We start from the raw sequence: 14,927 nt of genomic DNA, 5'->3' as shown, positions 1-14,927 counted from the left end.
ATGTGTGCGAATAATGATTTTTCTGTGTAGATTTTTACATATTTTCCCCCTAGCAGAAATCCTAGCTACGCCCAATCCCATCTGAAAATGCATTAAATTTGTATTGCAATCGCAGTGTCTTTAGCACAAATAGCTACGCGAAATCACACTGAACTCCAGCAAAAATCCGCATGAGAATTGCACCGCATATGTTTGAACCCAGACTTGGCGTTTCTCGGGTCAGATTACCTATTTAAAAACTTTCTCTCTCTCAAAATGAAAATTGTGTAGCATAGAACAAATTAAAATGGCTGTTTAATAAACTGAATGCTTGAGATCACAGAAGAATTTCATGGCAGGTATAAAAGCCCTCTAAATATGGCCTTGTGCAACTGTAGAGATCGACTGCGATATCTAATATACCTAATAAGCTGTACTTTTAGAACAAAGCACATAGTTCCCTTTGTATGGGTTAAATGATCGGCATCCAAGTAAAAGCAAACAGTGGAAAAGATCAGAGTGTATACAAAGTTCAGTGGAGAACAGGTTAGCTGAGACAGGTGGGAATTCTCAATAGGAAAAAATATTTCATAGAAATCGTTGTAAGAAACCAGGTCTGCCAGGCATGTGGAATTTCTGTGAAGGGTTATTACTCTTGCTGGTATGTGTCAGCATTATTAAATATCTAAAAATTATATGGGCAACAAGAAGCCTTCCTCCTGGACCTATCCCTATACCTTTAATAGGAAATTTGTGGACACTTGGCTTTCAACTCCATCCAGAGGCTCTTATCAAGGTATGTACTGATACTAAATCTATCGCAAGGTAAAATAATAATTTCATATGAAACACAGAGCTCCAAAGCACAAAATACTCACATGCTGTGTCTAATCTATATAAAATTCAAATGTATGTTTTTTTATGTGAAATCTAGAAATATGGCTTTGTTCTATAACAATACATGTACAGTATACTGTAGAATAATTAGAAAGGCATTTTATTTCTATATTATATATTCCTACATCAATTTACTTATTGTGTTTTATCATCATCAATCTTGCTGCCACTGTTTTTACTTTTTTGTTTTGTGTTACTATTGCTCTTGTGTTGGTATTCTTTGTAGTTGTTCAGTCATTTTGTAACTTTACCAAAAGCAGGTTATTCTGTTTTTGGTGGGGCATGGGTTTAACTGATCTTTCCTCTAAAGTTTCCCAACCCCCTACCCCCAACATGGCTGCAAAACAGAAATGTGTCATCCTGGCTATTTGTTGAATATTAAGGGCTCTTTTTCCTGGTTATCAACAGAAATATGTATATTAAAATAATAGGCTGTGACATATGTAGCTCAATTGAAAGGCAAATATTTCCAACTATCACAACAATGCCAGGCCAATAATGAATCCCAAGGTAGTGAAGTTCTCATTCAACCCGAAATTGGTTGAATTACCTAAATCTGAACTCCAGGCGACCAACTAACTACACAGATGAAATACTGTTCCTACATGAAAACATATTCGTTGTCACGTACCTGGAGATGGAGCCTGACGTGGAGAGAAAGGAGATCTCTTATACCTCCGGCCTGGTACCCCTGATAAGGTAACTGGGAGGCACGGAAGCCTGGAGTGGCACGAGTGCCTAGAAGTTCAGATGGTTAAGGCTGCAGATGTGAGGTCTGTTCGTACTTGGATGCAGGCTGGATCGTGACGCAGGGCAGCAGGTACTTGGCAGGCTGGTGGGTGGTAGACAGCAGGGTCAGGCAAGCCGCGTCGGTAACTAGCAGGCACACAAGGAACAGAGCAGTAGGCAGCAGAGTAGTCAGGTTCAGGCTGAAGTTGGCAACGGCAAACAGGCAGACAGAGGGATCAAGCAGAGAAGTGGTCAAATAGCAAGCCAGGGGTCGGTTCAGGCAGAGTACATGAGTGGTCAGACGGATCAGGACGGTACCAGAGTTTACACACCAGGAGCAGGTAGCAGGTAGCAGAACGCTATAGACCAAGGGTCTTCAAACTATGGCCCTCCAGTTGTTCAGGAACTACAATTCCTATCATGCCTAGTCATGTCTGTGATTTTCAGAGTTTTACAATGCCTCATGGGACTTGTAGTTCTGCAACAGCTGGAGGGCCATAGTTTGAGGATCCCTGCTGTAGACCATAAGGCAAGGTCCTAGCGCAGCAGAGGTGTTTATATTGCCCACTTTCCATCTGCACACAACTATGTGCCTGTGATTATTTCTTCTTCCCTGACATTAGTACAATATATGAGAACTGTTTTACCTACCAAAGAATTTCTATTTCTGTCCATCCAGGCCTAATTGTCATTGCTCATTTCACACAAAACAGCCTTGTTCAACAGGGCAGCCCAGATTTGTCTCTGCTACAGTAAAGTAAGACTCACGTGTTCTGAGTGCACTTTCTGGCTTTAGCACAATTGCTAAATTGCACAATTCCTGTACAGCTTTGCTAATTAAATAACCAGTTTTATATGTTGCCTGGAGCTGCTATTTGAAGCATTATCATGTGTAACACTGTGCATTGTTACTGTTATGCAGAACTTTATCTGACCACAAGATGGCAAAGCTCCGCAACTTAGTTTATCACAAGGCCCAATACAAGAGTGCTGGGTACACTGTCACTTGTATGCAGTAACCAGGCCTTTTCAATTAGATTAGCTATGACTAAACTACACAGCCCAAAAGGGGTTGCAAAGGGGCAGGTGCACTTAAAAAGAAAAGCCCTGGAACAGGAGGGGAGGAGAGAAAGGGACTGTGCGGAGGTCCGGACATGAGAGAGAGAGCCGAGTGGATCCGCACAGGCCTAGGCCAGATCAGGATGAGCCGGAAAATGTCAAGAGTCACAAGAAAGCTGAGCATCCTAAGGAGGCAGGTTAGCAGAGCCTATGGGGGTAAGTACAGGTCACCACCATCTTTCCAGTTACATCTGGTAAGAACAAAGCCCCCCCCCCCCCAACAGGAAGGTCTTCAATTCACCCTGCTGTGCTAAAGGCCTAGGTGAGGAGGGTCCAAATCCACATAATGCTGCCCTTGTTTCAAGTGTGTCTGTTGTTTCCAGTTGCTTTGAGTTAAGTACATGTAGCAGCACAGGCCTCGATCTTTAGGCACAGACGCTATAGCACATCCAGCTCTGCAGCTTACCCCTCTTAACAGACTTTACTAATACAGCCTGCAGGCCATCAGAGATAACCCCTGTCACTTCCCTGCTGGCAGAGCCCTGCACACATTGCACTTCAGACTCACACAAACCAAGGAAGGAATTAGCCTCTCAAGTTCAGTTTTTCTATTTGAAGGAACATATCTCTGCTAAGCTACTCTCTACGATCAGATGTCTTTAAAGTGACTTTATACATCACTCTCATCTACTAAAGGGGAACTCTGCTGCTAGTTTACCATCCCTTGGGGTAATTCTGCTTCCTCTCAAAGAGATTATGTTTCTTTTGTGCCCCAACTAGCCAGAAAAATAGTTCTTCGTGTGTTTATGGTTACTTTATGTTATATATTCTCTTGTTTTCCTTCTTTTTGCCTAAATTCCTGAGAGTTAAATCCTGACTCTTCTCACTGAAAGCCCACGAGTGAGCTAGTCTTGTGTTTTTTCCTTTCACTTTCACTCACTTGGGGACATTTTCTCGGTTTGGGAGCGAACGTTTAAATCTTTAGTTCTGCAGGACGGGTGGGTGTGACTTAAAGAGGTACTGCATTGTGGTACTATATTTTGCCTTTTCTCTGTAGTGTCTTGCTGTTTGATAAATTAAGCAATTGTTTTATTTTGTCTGTTTGTATTTTTTGGCATTAATAGAACTGAACATTTATTTCACTAGTGTGTGTGTATTTCTCTTTTGTGTAATAGCCAGGGAGCCACCTGGCCTAGGTATTTCGGTGGTTTCAACAAGGATAGTGCACTGTTCAGGGCTCAGTAGTGAACAGGGAACCCAGAATACTCAGTGCCTCCAGACTGGGGTAGGGCTACACAAGTATTTGTCCTCAATATGCCTTTGTTGTTATTGGATCTGTCCCTTTAGGTCTTCTGTTATGCTTTTCTTATGAATGCTTAGGTTGCCTCAGTCATGATTTCATCCTGATCCAGCTATGTTTGACCAGAGAGATTGTATACTGATATTTCAATATATATAATCCAGATCTTCAACTTTATTGTAGTTGCCTAAAATAAGCACTCACTGATCTCTGTAGCTGCTGGTTCTGTGGAACAATATATCCTCAAAGTTCACACCAAAGACGCTGAAATTACAGCTTATCTTCTCTTGCTTCTTCCAGCAGCAGTGACTTGTGAGCTTGGCCACCTTCTAATTTAAAGAAAGAGCAAGTGCTTTAAGTTGTTTAAAAACTGACTTCAGTCTCTTTTGTGAAATGTAAGTATGAATCAATCCACAATACTTGCAGCTACAGCTATCAATAAAAGCTTGTTTTTAATAACATTACCTGTTAAAAATGTGCAAATACTTTATGTAAATGGAATAAATGGATAAATAACCACGCTGATGGAAAAAAATAGCACACAGCAGCGACTTCAAGTGTGACCACACCCTTAAAAGAATCCGTATATTAAGTCGCGCTAATTGAAGAAATGGAAAATCAAGTCCATAATGTCCATAATTGGGATCACGATGTTCAAAAAGGCTCCCTATGGATGTCTGCTTACCAGAGCTGATAAGACAAAAGGCAGGTTCTCTAGATTAATCACGTCCCCTTGATAGCAGACCAGAACCAATATTCTCCCATTATTCGGCAGTATTGAATGGAAAAATAAAAAACGCAATAGCGTAAAACCCAACACAAATGGAACTAATTACACCACAGTGAGTAATAACTGATTGTGAATGTGTTCAATATTGACAAATTTTAGAAATGTAGTGAGATAGATATCTGCAAATAAGGACACCTGTAGGTACCCCTTACCAAATATTGGTGATAGTAAGTGCAAATCAAATAACTGAAGTATAATCCTCAGCCAGCAGGTGTCACCTCTTACCAGAATGAGAAATTAGAAACGCCAAGTGAGTGCAGAATCCTATATAGATATCCTAATGTGTGTGAAACCTCCACCAATGATGGCTCGCCTCTTACCAGAAGATGATAGGATCAAGCCAAATAGCTGAAAACCGAAAACACCAGACAAGGTGACATGCCAGCCTTCACCGGAGAGATTGGCCTCTTACCCAAAGGGAGTACACAGATCGCCTGTAGCAATAATGGACCTCAAGGGAACTGTGGCGGAATCTTGTCCAGTAACTCCAGCCAGGCCAAGGGGATAACCATCAAATAAAAAGAAAGGCTTCCATAGTGTAAAACCGCTAGTTTATTTAAAACAGAAATGGAATAAAACTTACAGTGTCAAAGGGAATGAGCAGCATGGATTGTGAGCCGCCGGCCGGACGGTCTCCGCTCGTCCGCACTCCCAGGTAACGATCAGATGACGTCAGTACGCCGCGTCCTAACGACGTTTCGTCACAGATGACGTTTTTAAAGGTGCGGACGGCGTACTGGCGCCATCTATTTAACCAGAAGGGATGGGGCAGGGCCACCGGATGTCGATGAGGACCGCTCCGCCATATTGCATGAGGGAACCAACCATCAAAAGGTACCTGATCGAGATCGGGGCAAATGTATCAGCCCAAATTGTGCATGGCAGACAGGATAAACAAAAGGTCCCGCTGACTGCACAAAGTCAACCCTTTAAATAAAAATTAAATAACAACATTGGTTGTAGCAATACCAATAAGCCACATCTGATGATAGACAGTGCTGTTACAGCACCATCTAGTGACAATACAATACATTACATGGCATATATCACCAAATGGTACAAATGGTACACTAAACAGAAACAAAAATTAACCATTGAAACTAAATTAAAACATAAATTAAAAAGTTACATAGATCTCCATTTCTCATAGGGGACCCCTCAGTGTTTGTCCACTTAAGACCAGTAACTTATAGGTCAGATAAGAGAACAATCAATATATTAAGGGTACCAGGTACACACCAAAATACCCTCTTGGATAAGCAGATATTAACCCAAATAGCTAATGGGATCTCTATTGGAATCAATTTATAAAGGATCACTATACAAAGAATGAAGACTGGGAACAGCTTATTCAATAACTCAAGAATTATCAATAAAAGCATTCACTTTGATATCAACGTTGAGCCCAAATGGCACATACGTTTTTGCACGGTGTATCCAAGTCATCTCCAATTTAGAGATGCCCCTAACAAGGGGTTCACCTCTCCAGTGGGGTTCAAATTTGTCTATCCCCCAAAAAAGGGTATTTTTGGGGTTTTTGTCGTGAACCAAAGCATAGTGTTTGGACACTGAATGCTTTGGGAACCCTTTTATTATGTTAGACACATGTTCGTTTAATCTAACCTGTAGGGGTCTTTTGGTTCTCCCTATATATTGAAGCCCGCATGGGCATTGGAGAAGATAAACGATACCAGTAGTCGTGCAAGAAATGAATGGCTTTATGGCATAAGTTTTGTTGGTGCTTGTAGCTGTAAAATGTTTAACAGATCTACATTTATTAGAGCTGAATGAGCAAACACGGCATCTATTGCACCTATAAAAACCAGTTAGTTGGCTCAAAAAAGTAGGTCTAGGTGCAGGAGGTTCCAGAATGTTGGGTGCTACTTTATCCCTTAAGGTAGGAGCCCCCTTAAATACTATACGTGGTTTGTCAGGCAAGGTGGTTCCCAAAACAGGGTCATTGCCCAAAATATGCCAGTGTCGTTTAATAATATTTTTAACACTCATGTGTTGACTCGAGAAAGGAGTTACAAATGGCAAATTATAAGATGAATTAATTTGTTCAGCTCTATTGGTATTCTTTAATAGCTGTTCTCTATCTGTTTGGCTTACTTCTAATAAGGTCTCCTGAAGGAATTTACCATCGTAACCTTTATCCAAAAATCTCTCTGTGAGAGTGTGGGCTTGGGTTTGAAAATCTTGAAAATTAGAACAATTTCGCCTAATGGGAAGATATTGGCCCTTGGGAATTGCCCTCAACCAAGGTGCATGATGGCAACTATCGACAGGAATATAGGAATTCCTGTCGGTTGCCTTAAAATATGTCGAGGTGGTAAACATTCCATCTTTGATGCCTATAGTAAGATCCAAAAAATTAATGGTGGTCTGGCTGCATTCGTAATTTAAGTGTATGCCACGATCATTCACGTTCAATAGATCCAAAAAAGATATAAGCTCATTATACTGGCCATCCCAAAGGAGGAGCACGTCATCTATATACCTAGCCCAAAGCAGTATCTGCGGCCTGTAATGGGCATAGATGACGTCCTCCTCCCACTGGGCCATGAACAGGTTGGCCAAAGAAGGGGCATATTTAGCCCCCATGGCCACGCCGGTAACTTGACGATAGAACTGTCCACTATACCAAAAGTAATTGTGGTGGGTGGCGAACTCCAATAGTTCCATAATAAAGGAAATCTGCCTTAACGGCAGATCTGAATCCCTATTGAGATACATATTCACAGCATTTAATCCCACATTATGGGGAATGACCGTATATAAAGATGACACGTCGGCCGTGACCATCCAAAGATGTTCAGTAGGGGTCAAAGATGATAAAAGGCCAATGACGTGCCTTGTATCTTTAATGTACGCTGGTGTAGTCTGCACTAAGGGTTGCAAAAAAGAGTCTATGTACTCCCCCACCCGGGACGTCACAGAGTCAATGCCACTGACTATGGGACGACCCGGGGGGGAAGTCAGACTCTTATGCAATTTTGGGAGATAGTAAATGACCGGAGTGCGAGGGCACTTAGGAACCAGATATGTTCTTTCCTTTTTATTGATTATATTTTGGTCAAATCCCCTGTCCACTATCTCCACCAAGGCCCTTTTATATGAAGACTTTGGGTTTTTAGAAAGGGGGACATCATCAAGATTATCATCAAGAATGCGTTGCATTTCGTTGTTATAGTCACAACGGTCAAGTACCACGATACCTCCCCCCTTGTCTGCTGGCCTAATGACCAAGTCCTTGTTGTTACACAAGGAATCGAGGCCCTTTTGTAGGTCGGCTGAGAGGGAGGTTCTATGTGGCCTAATTTTGTCCAAATCTCTGAGTAACACATCCCTAAAAACCCTCAAGGATGGGGCTAAAGATCCAGGTGGGTTAAAAAGGGAAGCATTAGATAGCCCAGAGTGGTGAATCTCTGAGCTAACAATGCGATTTTCTTTAATGGGATTACTCAGTATGTATCTCTTAACATTAAGTTTTCTTACATATTTGTGAATATCCATGTAAGTTTGGAACTTATCCAAGCCTTTAGGGGGAGCATATTTGAGGCCCTTGTCTAAAATGAGTTTTTCAGATTCTGACAACGTTATTTTACTCAAATTAAACACCCCAGCCCCTGCTAGGTTTTTACTTTTTTTAGATTGGATGCGCCTACCTCCTCTTCCTCCTCTTGAGGTTCGGCGGGGCGCTTGGTTCCCTGTGTGACCTTGGGAAAACCCCAACCTGGATAACTTTGATTACTAGGGTATTGGGGTGCATTGTTTTCAGACGTTATCTCTCTAGATTGTTGGACAACATTTGAGCTTGAGGGCAATTGCATGTTATTGGGGCTCTCATTGTCCCTTAAAGGATAAAATCTATTCTCTATCGGGACATTATAGTGATAATTGTCCTGTCTATTGTCAGGTCTTCCTTGCCAGCGCTGATCTCTATCTGGACCTCTAACTGATCCTGGAGGTGGATCATACCAATGTGTACATGGCCTAGGGGGACTATGATCATACCTCCCATATGTTGGACGTTGATGGCCATAATCCGAACCCTGATCTCTCTGATAGTGATAAGCTGACTCAGGGTAATTATAAGGACCCCTTCTCCATTGTGGAGTATTTGGATAACCTTGCGTATGTAAAAAAAGAAAGAAATTCTCTGTGCTCCTCTTAATACATAAAAAGAGCAGGTACCTAAAATTGGTATATACGTCCAAACATAAAATTATATTTAAAAAAGCAGCGCTCAGTAGACCCCTTCAACAAATTGGTGCTTAAATAAAACATAAAATTAGGATTAAATCAAACTCATATGTGTAGGTAGGAATACTGCAGTAAAAAAAATATTCATAATGAAGATGAATAATTCCTAATAAGTCAAAAGAATGTTTTTTAATATGCAAACCGGAGCATTTTCCTTATTTCTCGCTTGGCTGTCAATTGGGAAAGAAGAACGCACCAGTACCAAACCACTGCTTTGGGAAAGTGAGGGACAAGTGAGAGCTTAATCATGTTCTAGGCCAGGGGTCTCCAAATTTTTTGATCAAAGGGCCAGTTTATTGTCCTTCAGATTTTAGGGGGACCGGTCTTTGGCCATTGGGAGCAGAAAATACCTCGGCATCAGTGGAAGAAAACAATGCCCCGCCATTGGTGTCAGTTTAAGGGGTTATTCCCCAAGGGCTGGATAAAGGCATGCAAAGGACCGCATCCGTTTCAGTTAAAGGTGGAATCTCACTGATTGAACTGTCATGAAAAGTATTGTATTCTAAATTCTGTATGCCATCAATATATTTTAATGATAGTATTTAGCATGTAAATTATTTTTCTATTTAACATGCAACAGTGATAGGGTTTAGGACAAACTATAACACTGCCGGGAGAACCTACAATTGCTACCTTTTATGACCATGGTTTGTCTTTTTTTTTAGAAAAATACTTTTTACTGAAACGCCTCATAATCTTGTTACTGCTTTTTTCACAGTATGTATGTTTTACTCACAGTACTTTAATGAGGCTCCCAAAGCTAAGTTATGATATAATATACTATATATTGATATATATCAGAGCAAAAGGGGTGCTTTCTCTATCATTCCCCATTTTAAACTGGCATGTAGTGCACTGTCTGTAGGAAAAATGAGGCCATCATTACGGTGTCTGGAGGTAAGGAGCCACATGGAGTTGGGGCACAGTGGCACTTTCCTCAGCAGGCCATTTGTTCTATGTCACCTGGGATTCAATCACCCCAGAAAAGCTTTGCATGCAGCTGATGACTCAGAAGAAATAGAGGTTGAACAGGCAGTTCAATTTTAAAATTGAAGTAAGGGGCACGTGAATCACCCTTGTTATAATATGCCTCTTGGATATTTCAGACATGTCAATAACTTGAGGTTATATTGTATAGTCAGCATTTCTCTTTAATTTGTCTTTAACCTACTTGTTTCATGAATGTGTGATTTGAAGTTAAAGGAACATATAAAGAAAAATGAAAAGTGTATGCAAATAAATACATGTCATTATAGCATTAAGTAATTACAATACTGATATAACCAAATATGGCATGTAGTTACCAGAATACAATATATTTTACAATAATTTTCCTACCAATTGGATAAAAGTTTTGAAGGTCAAAGATAATTTGTGGAAATTATTTTTCAGGTAATCAAACTGGTGTTAAATTGTGCCCCCTTTGTTCATATTATCTGATAATGTAACTTGTAAATGTACCTTTAGCTTGCTGTTTTTTTTTTGTTAAATGAGTAAGATATTTGGTACATCTCTAATGGATGTACACATGAAATCATAACCATTAGTTACAGATATGTTTTTAATGCACAGATAACTGACTTCCTTGTGTTTCTTATTTTTATAGTTTTAATTTATTATGTTTTTTATTTTATAACTTAACATAACTAATAGCTATGTTTTCCTTGATATCTCCATATAACTCTAAATTCTAATTTATTTATTTCAGGTACTTTTATTTATTTCAGGTACTTTTATAGCGCTGTCAATTTACGCAGCACTTTACATATACATTGTACATTCACATCAGTCCCTGCCCTCAAGGAGCTTACAATCTAAGGTCCCTAACTCACATACATACACAGTAGGGCCAATTTTTTTATACAGGATCCAATTAACCTACCAGTATGTCTTTGGAGTGTGGGAGGAAACCGGAGTACCCGGAGGAAACCCACGCAGGCACAGGGAGAACATGCAAACTCCAGGCAGGTAGTGTTGTGGATGGGATTCGAACCAGCGACCCTCTTGCTGCTAGGGGAAAGTGCTAACCACTACACCACTGTGCCGTTTATACACCATCACATAGCCACTTTAGTATCTGTAAAGCGGTTTACAATGATGCACTCAGACATCTTACGTGTGTGGCAAAAGTGTACTGTAAGGTATATGTAGTGTGTTATATAAACATGAGAGATTTAAATAAAATATTATTTTTGTTTACAGCTTGCTAAACTCCATGGTAATATCTATACATTGTGGCTTGGTGAGACTCCACTGGTGGTGCTGAATGGCTGCAGAGCTGTAAAAGATGGCATTGTGTCTCATTCTGAGGAGCTCTCAGGCCGTCCTGTGGCTGGCTTTTTAAGAGCAATTCTTCAAGGAAAAGGTAAAAATATTTTGCTCATTATGCACGTATAGATTTCAGTATGTATATTGTTTTATATAAGGCCAAAAGTTATTTCTGATCATTTATGTGTGATGATTAAATGCCTACATATGTCTACAACTGATCTAAAGTGGGAGAGAAGCCCAGACTGTGTGTGCTATATGTCCACATCCTAGCAAATCTTGTACAACTATGAACAGAAGATGTATTTTGTTGGTGGTAATTAAGAGGACAAGGGGGCCTACTCTGCAACTTTAGTCCATGAACCCCTTGAAGGTAGGAGACATCTGGTATGAAGGCAGCAGAATGGAAAAGGTAACCAAGATGAATTTGGCTGCTGAGAGTGCAGTGGAGAAGGTCTGGTTGTGAGCACAATAGAAAACACACAAGTAGTATCAGGGAAATGTCCATAGCCAGCAACAGGCAAGCATTCATGTATTAAATCAGTAAAGCAGGTTCAACATCAGGGAAAAAGCTGATGTCAGCAACAGGCAGTTAGAGGTCAAAGGAATACTGAGAGGAAGAGCATCTTCAGAAGTGAAGCTGGGGTCGAAGCAAGGCAAAGTAGGTCAGGTGAGGAAACATCACCAATGCTCAAGATTGCGTAGCACTGGTTCTCTGTAAGTATGTGTACTGTACATATGTCATGAAGGACTGCGGCCATGACCCGGTACACATATCCACACTTTCAAACATGCATGGTAGCCGAACAAAGTCCACTTCAGGATGAAAAAAAGTTAAAAGGTAAGTTTGTTTTCATCAAAAGCATATTAGACTTTAATCTTCATGACTAGGGTTGAGCGGACACCTAGATGTCCGTGTTCGACGGGTTCGGCCGAACTTTAAAAAAAAGTCCGGGTCCGTGTCCCGGACTTTTACCGAACTTTTCCCGGACACCGAACCCCATTGAAGTCAATGGGGACCCGAACTTTAAGGCACTAAAATGGCTCTAAAACACCAAAGGAAAGGGCTAGAGTGCTGCAAATGGCAGCAAAACATAATTAAGAGCATGGCAAGTGCTCTGCAAACAAATGTGGATAGGGAAATAACTTAAAACAACAAAAAAAAACAGAAAAATAAAACAATGTTCTTCTTCATCTCTGAAGGACGAGGCCCATATGGAGTAGGAGGGAGGTTGAGGTGGTGGTGGATGTGGCGGTGACATAGGCGTGCGCACAGGGTGTGCTGGGTGTGCCTGGGCACACCCTAATCACCTAGGGCACATAGCATTGCCAGTGAGGAGATGGGAAAGATCTCCCTGGGACCTGCTCTGCTCTATTTCTCCTTGCCTACAGGTACATGGCCCCGATACATTACTCTCCCTGCTGGCAAACACATGCATGTGTATTTCAACTTTGGGGTGCACACCTTAATGCAATAGGCTGCGCACACCTATGGGCGGTGTAGGTGGAAGCGGCGGTGGAGGAGGACCAGGGCCGGATTAACAGCATCATGGGCTTGGTGCTGAGGATTTTGAAGGGCCTTAAGGGCCGTGCCTTGCCATGCACCCAGAGGAGGAAGGGTGCAGCCATGCATGCCTAATTCAACATGGGATGCTGTCTCTGAAGCCCATAAACACATCCATGCATCGCCAACTGTCCCTCCTTGTCCGGCCTTCACGCTGTGTGGGGAGGTTCTGAGGGTGCTGCCTGGGGAAGCGAGCATAGAAGCCAGACTTCTGTGTTTACAAGTGACAGAAGAGCGGTAACAGTGAATATGGCCAACCCGGGGCCTATATAAAAGGTAGGGGCCTGGAGCTGCAGCTCCAATAGCCCCTACATTAATCTGGCCCTGAGGAGGAGGACGAGGTAGCCAACACTGCTTCTTTTCAAAAATTTTAAATGAGGGTACACCCCAAAAGAGTGAGAAAGAGCAAAAATGGAACAATGGGTGGGTAAGGTCGGTATCCATTGCTATTCTGCATAAGGTACGGAAAAGTCCCGTGGGATCCATGCCTGGTTCATTTTAATGAACGTGAGCTTGTCCACATTGTCTCTGGACAGGCGGCTGCGCTTGTCTGTTATAACGCCCCCAGCCGTGCTAAATACCCGTTCAGATAATACACTGGCTGCAGGGCACGCCAGCACCTCCAAGGCGTAAAGGGCAAGCTCAGGCCATGTGCCCAATTTGGAGACCCAGAAGTTGAAGGGGGCAGACCCGTCATTCACTACATGTAGGCGTGTGCACACATACTGCTCCACCATGTTGGTAAAATGCTGCCTCCTGCTAAGACGTTCCATCTGAGCTGCTGGTGCTGCTGTTTGTTGTGGCGTGCTGACAAAGCTTTTCCACATTTCGGCCATGCTAACCCTGCCTTCTGAGGTGCTGGCGGTGCCCTGGTTGCGTTGGCGACCTCCTCCTCCTCCTCCTCTGCCTTGTGCTTCCACTGTGGCCCCGCTGTCAGATGGGAATGCCAGCAGCATGGCGTCTACCAGCGTGCGCTTGTACTCGCGCATCTTGCGATCGCGCTCCAGTGAGTAAATTAAGGACGGTACGTTGTCCTTGTAACGGGGATCCAGCAGCGTGGCCACCCAGTAATCAGCACAAGTTAGAATGTGGGCAACTCGGCGGTCGTTGTGGAGACACTGCAGCATGTAATCGCTCATGTGTGCCAGGCTGCCCAGAGGCAACGAAAGGCTGTCCTCTGTGGGAGGTGTATCGTCCGTGTCCTCTGTATCCCCCCAGCCACGCACCAGTGATGGCCATGAGCTGGCCTGGGTGCCACCCTGCTGTGAACATGGTTCCATCTCCTCCTCCAGCTCCTCCTCCTCCTCATCCTCCTCATCCTCCAGAACTGTGCCCCTGCTGGACAATTGCGTCCCTGGCGTTTGCGTGTGCAGGAACCCACCCTCGGAGCCCCTTGCGAATGACTGCCCTGAAAGCCTTGGAAATGTTACCTCTTCATCCTCCTCCTCCTCCTCATCCTGTGCCACATCCTCTTCCATCATCGCCCGAATTGTTTTTTCAAGGAGGCATAGAAGTGGGATAGTTAAGCTGAGAACGGCGTCATTGCCACTGGCCATGTTGGTGGAGTACTCAAAACAGCGCAACAAGGCACACAGGTCTCGCATGGAGGCCCAGTTAAATTAAATAGCGGAATAGAAAATATGATCCAAAAAAAGTGTATGTATATCACACGTACACAACCACACTGGGCCCCAATTACTATTGTTTGTACCCCTAAAAGGCTAGATGAGGAGTAGGGGGAGTATGGAACAGGCAGCACCCTCAAACCTTCAGAAGTATGAGATGAACCCCAACAACTTGGAAAGGTGGATCTCTCTCACACGTACCAACACAGACTATCCCCCAATTTAAATGATCCCCAAAGGTTTTTGATTAAATAGCGGAATAGAAAATATGATCCAAAAAAAGTGTATGTATATCACACGTACACAACCACACTAGGCCCCAATTACTATTGTTTGTACCCCTAAAAGGCTAGGAGTAGGGGGAGTATGGAACAGGCAGCACCCTCAAACCTTCAGAAGTATGAGATGAACCCCAACAACTTGGAAAGGTGGATCTCTCTCACACGTACC

General features: G+C 42.6%; 1 protein-coding gene across 1 annotated transcript in view; it reads left to right on the top strand.

Moving 5' to 3' along the window:
- The first annotated feature begins 525 nt into the window (after positions 1-525).
- LOC309543829 (cytochrome P450 2J6-like) overlaps positions 526-14,927 on the top strand; it is a 78,519-nt gene continuing 64,117 nt past the window's right edge. Inside the window, exons 1-2 of the mRNA XM_082242994.1 lie at positions 526-775; positions 11,223-11,385. Coding sequence (XP_082099120.1) covers positions 605-775; positions 11,223-11,385 — 334 coding nt within the window. The 5' untranslated portion in view covers positions 526-604. The remainder of the gene's footprint in view (positions 776-11,222; positions 11,386-14,927) is intronic.

The sequence above is a fragment of the Pelophylax lessonae genome (assembly GCF_965119305.1).
Source record: "Pelophylax lessonae genome assembly, chromosome: 1".
Taxonomy (NCBI): domain Eukaryota; kingdom Metazoa; phylum Chordata; class Amphibia; order Anura; family Ranidae; genus Pelophylax; species Pelophylax lessonae.
The sequence above is the reverse complement of the archived record's forward strand: the minus strand, read 5'-3'. Positions and strand labels throughout refer to the sequence as shown.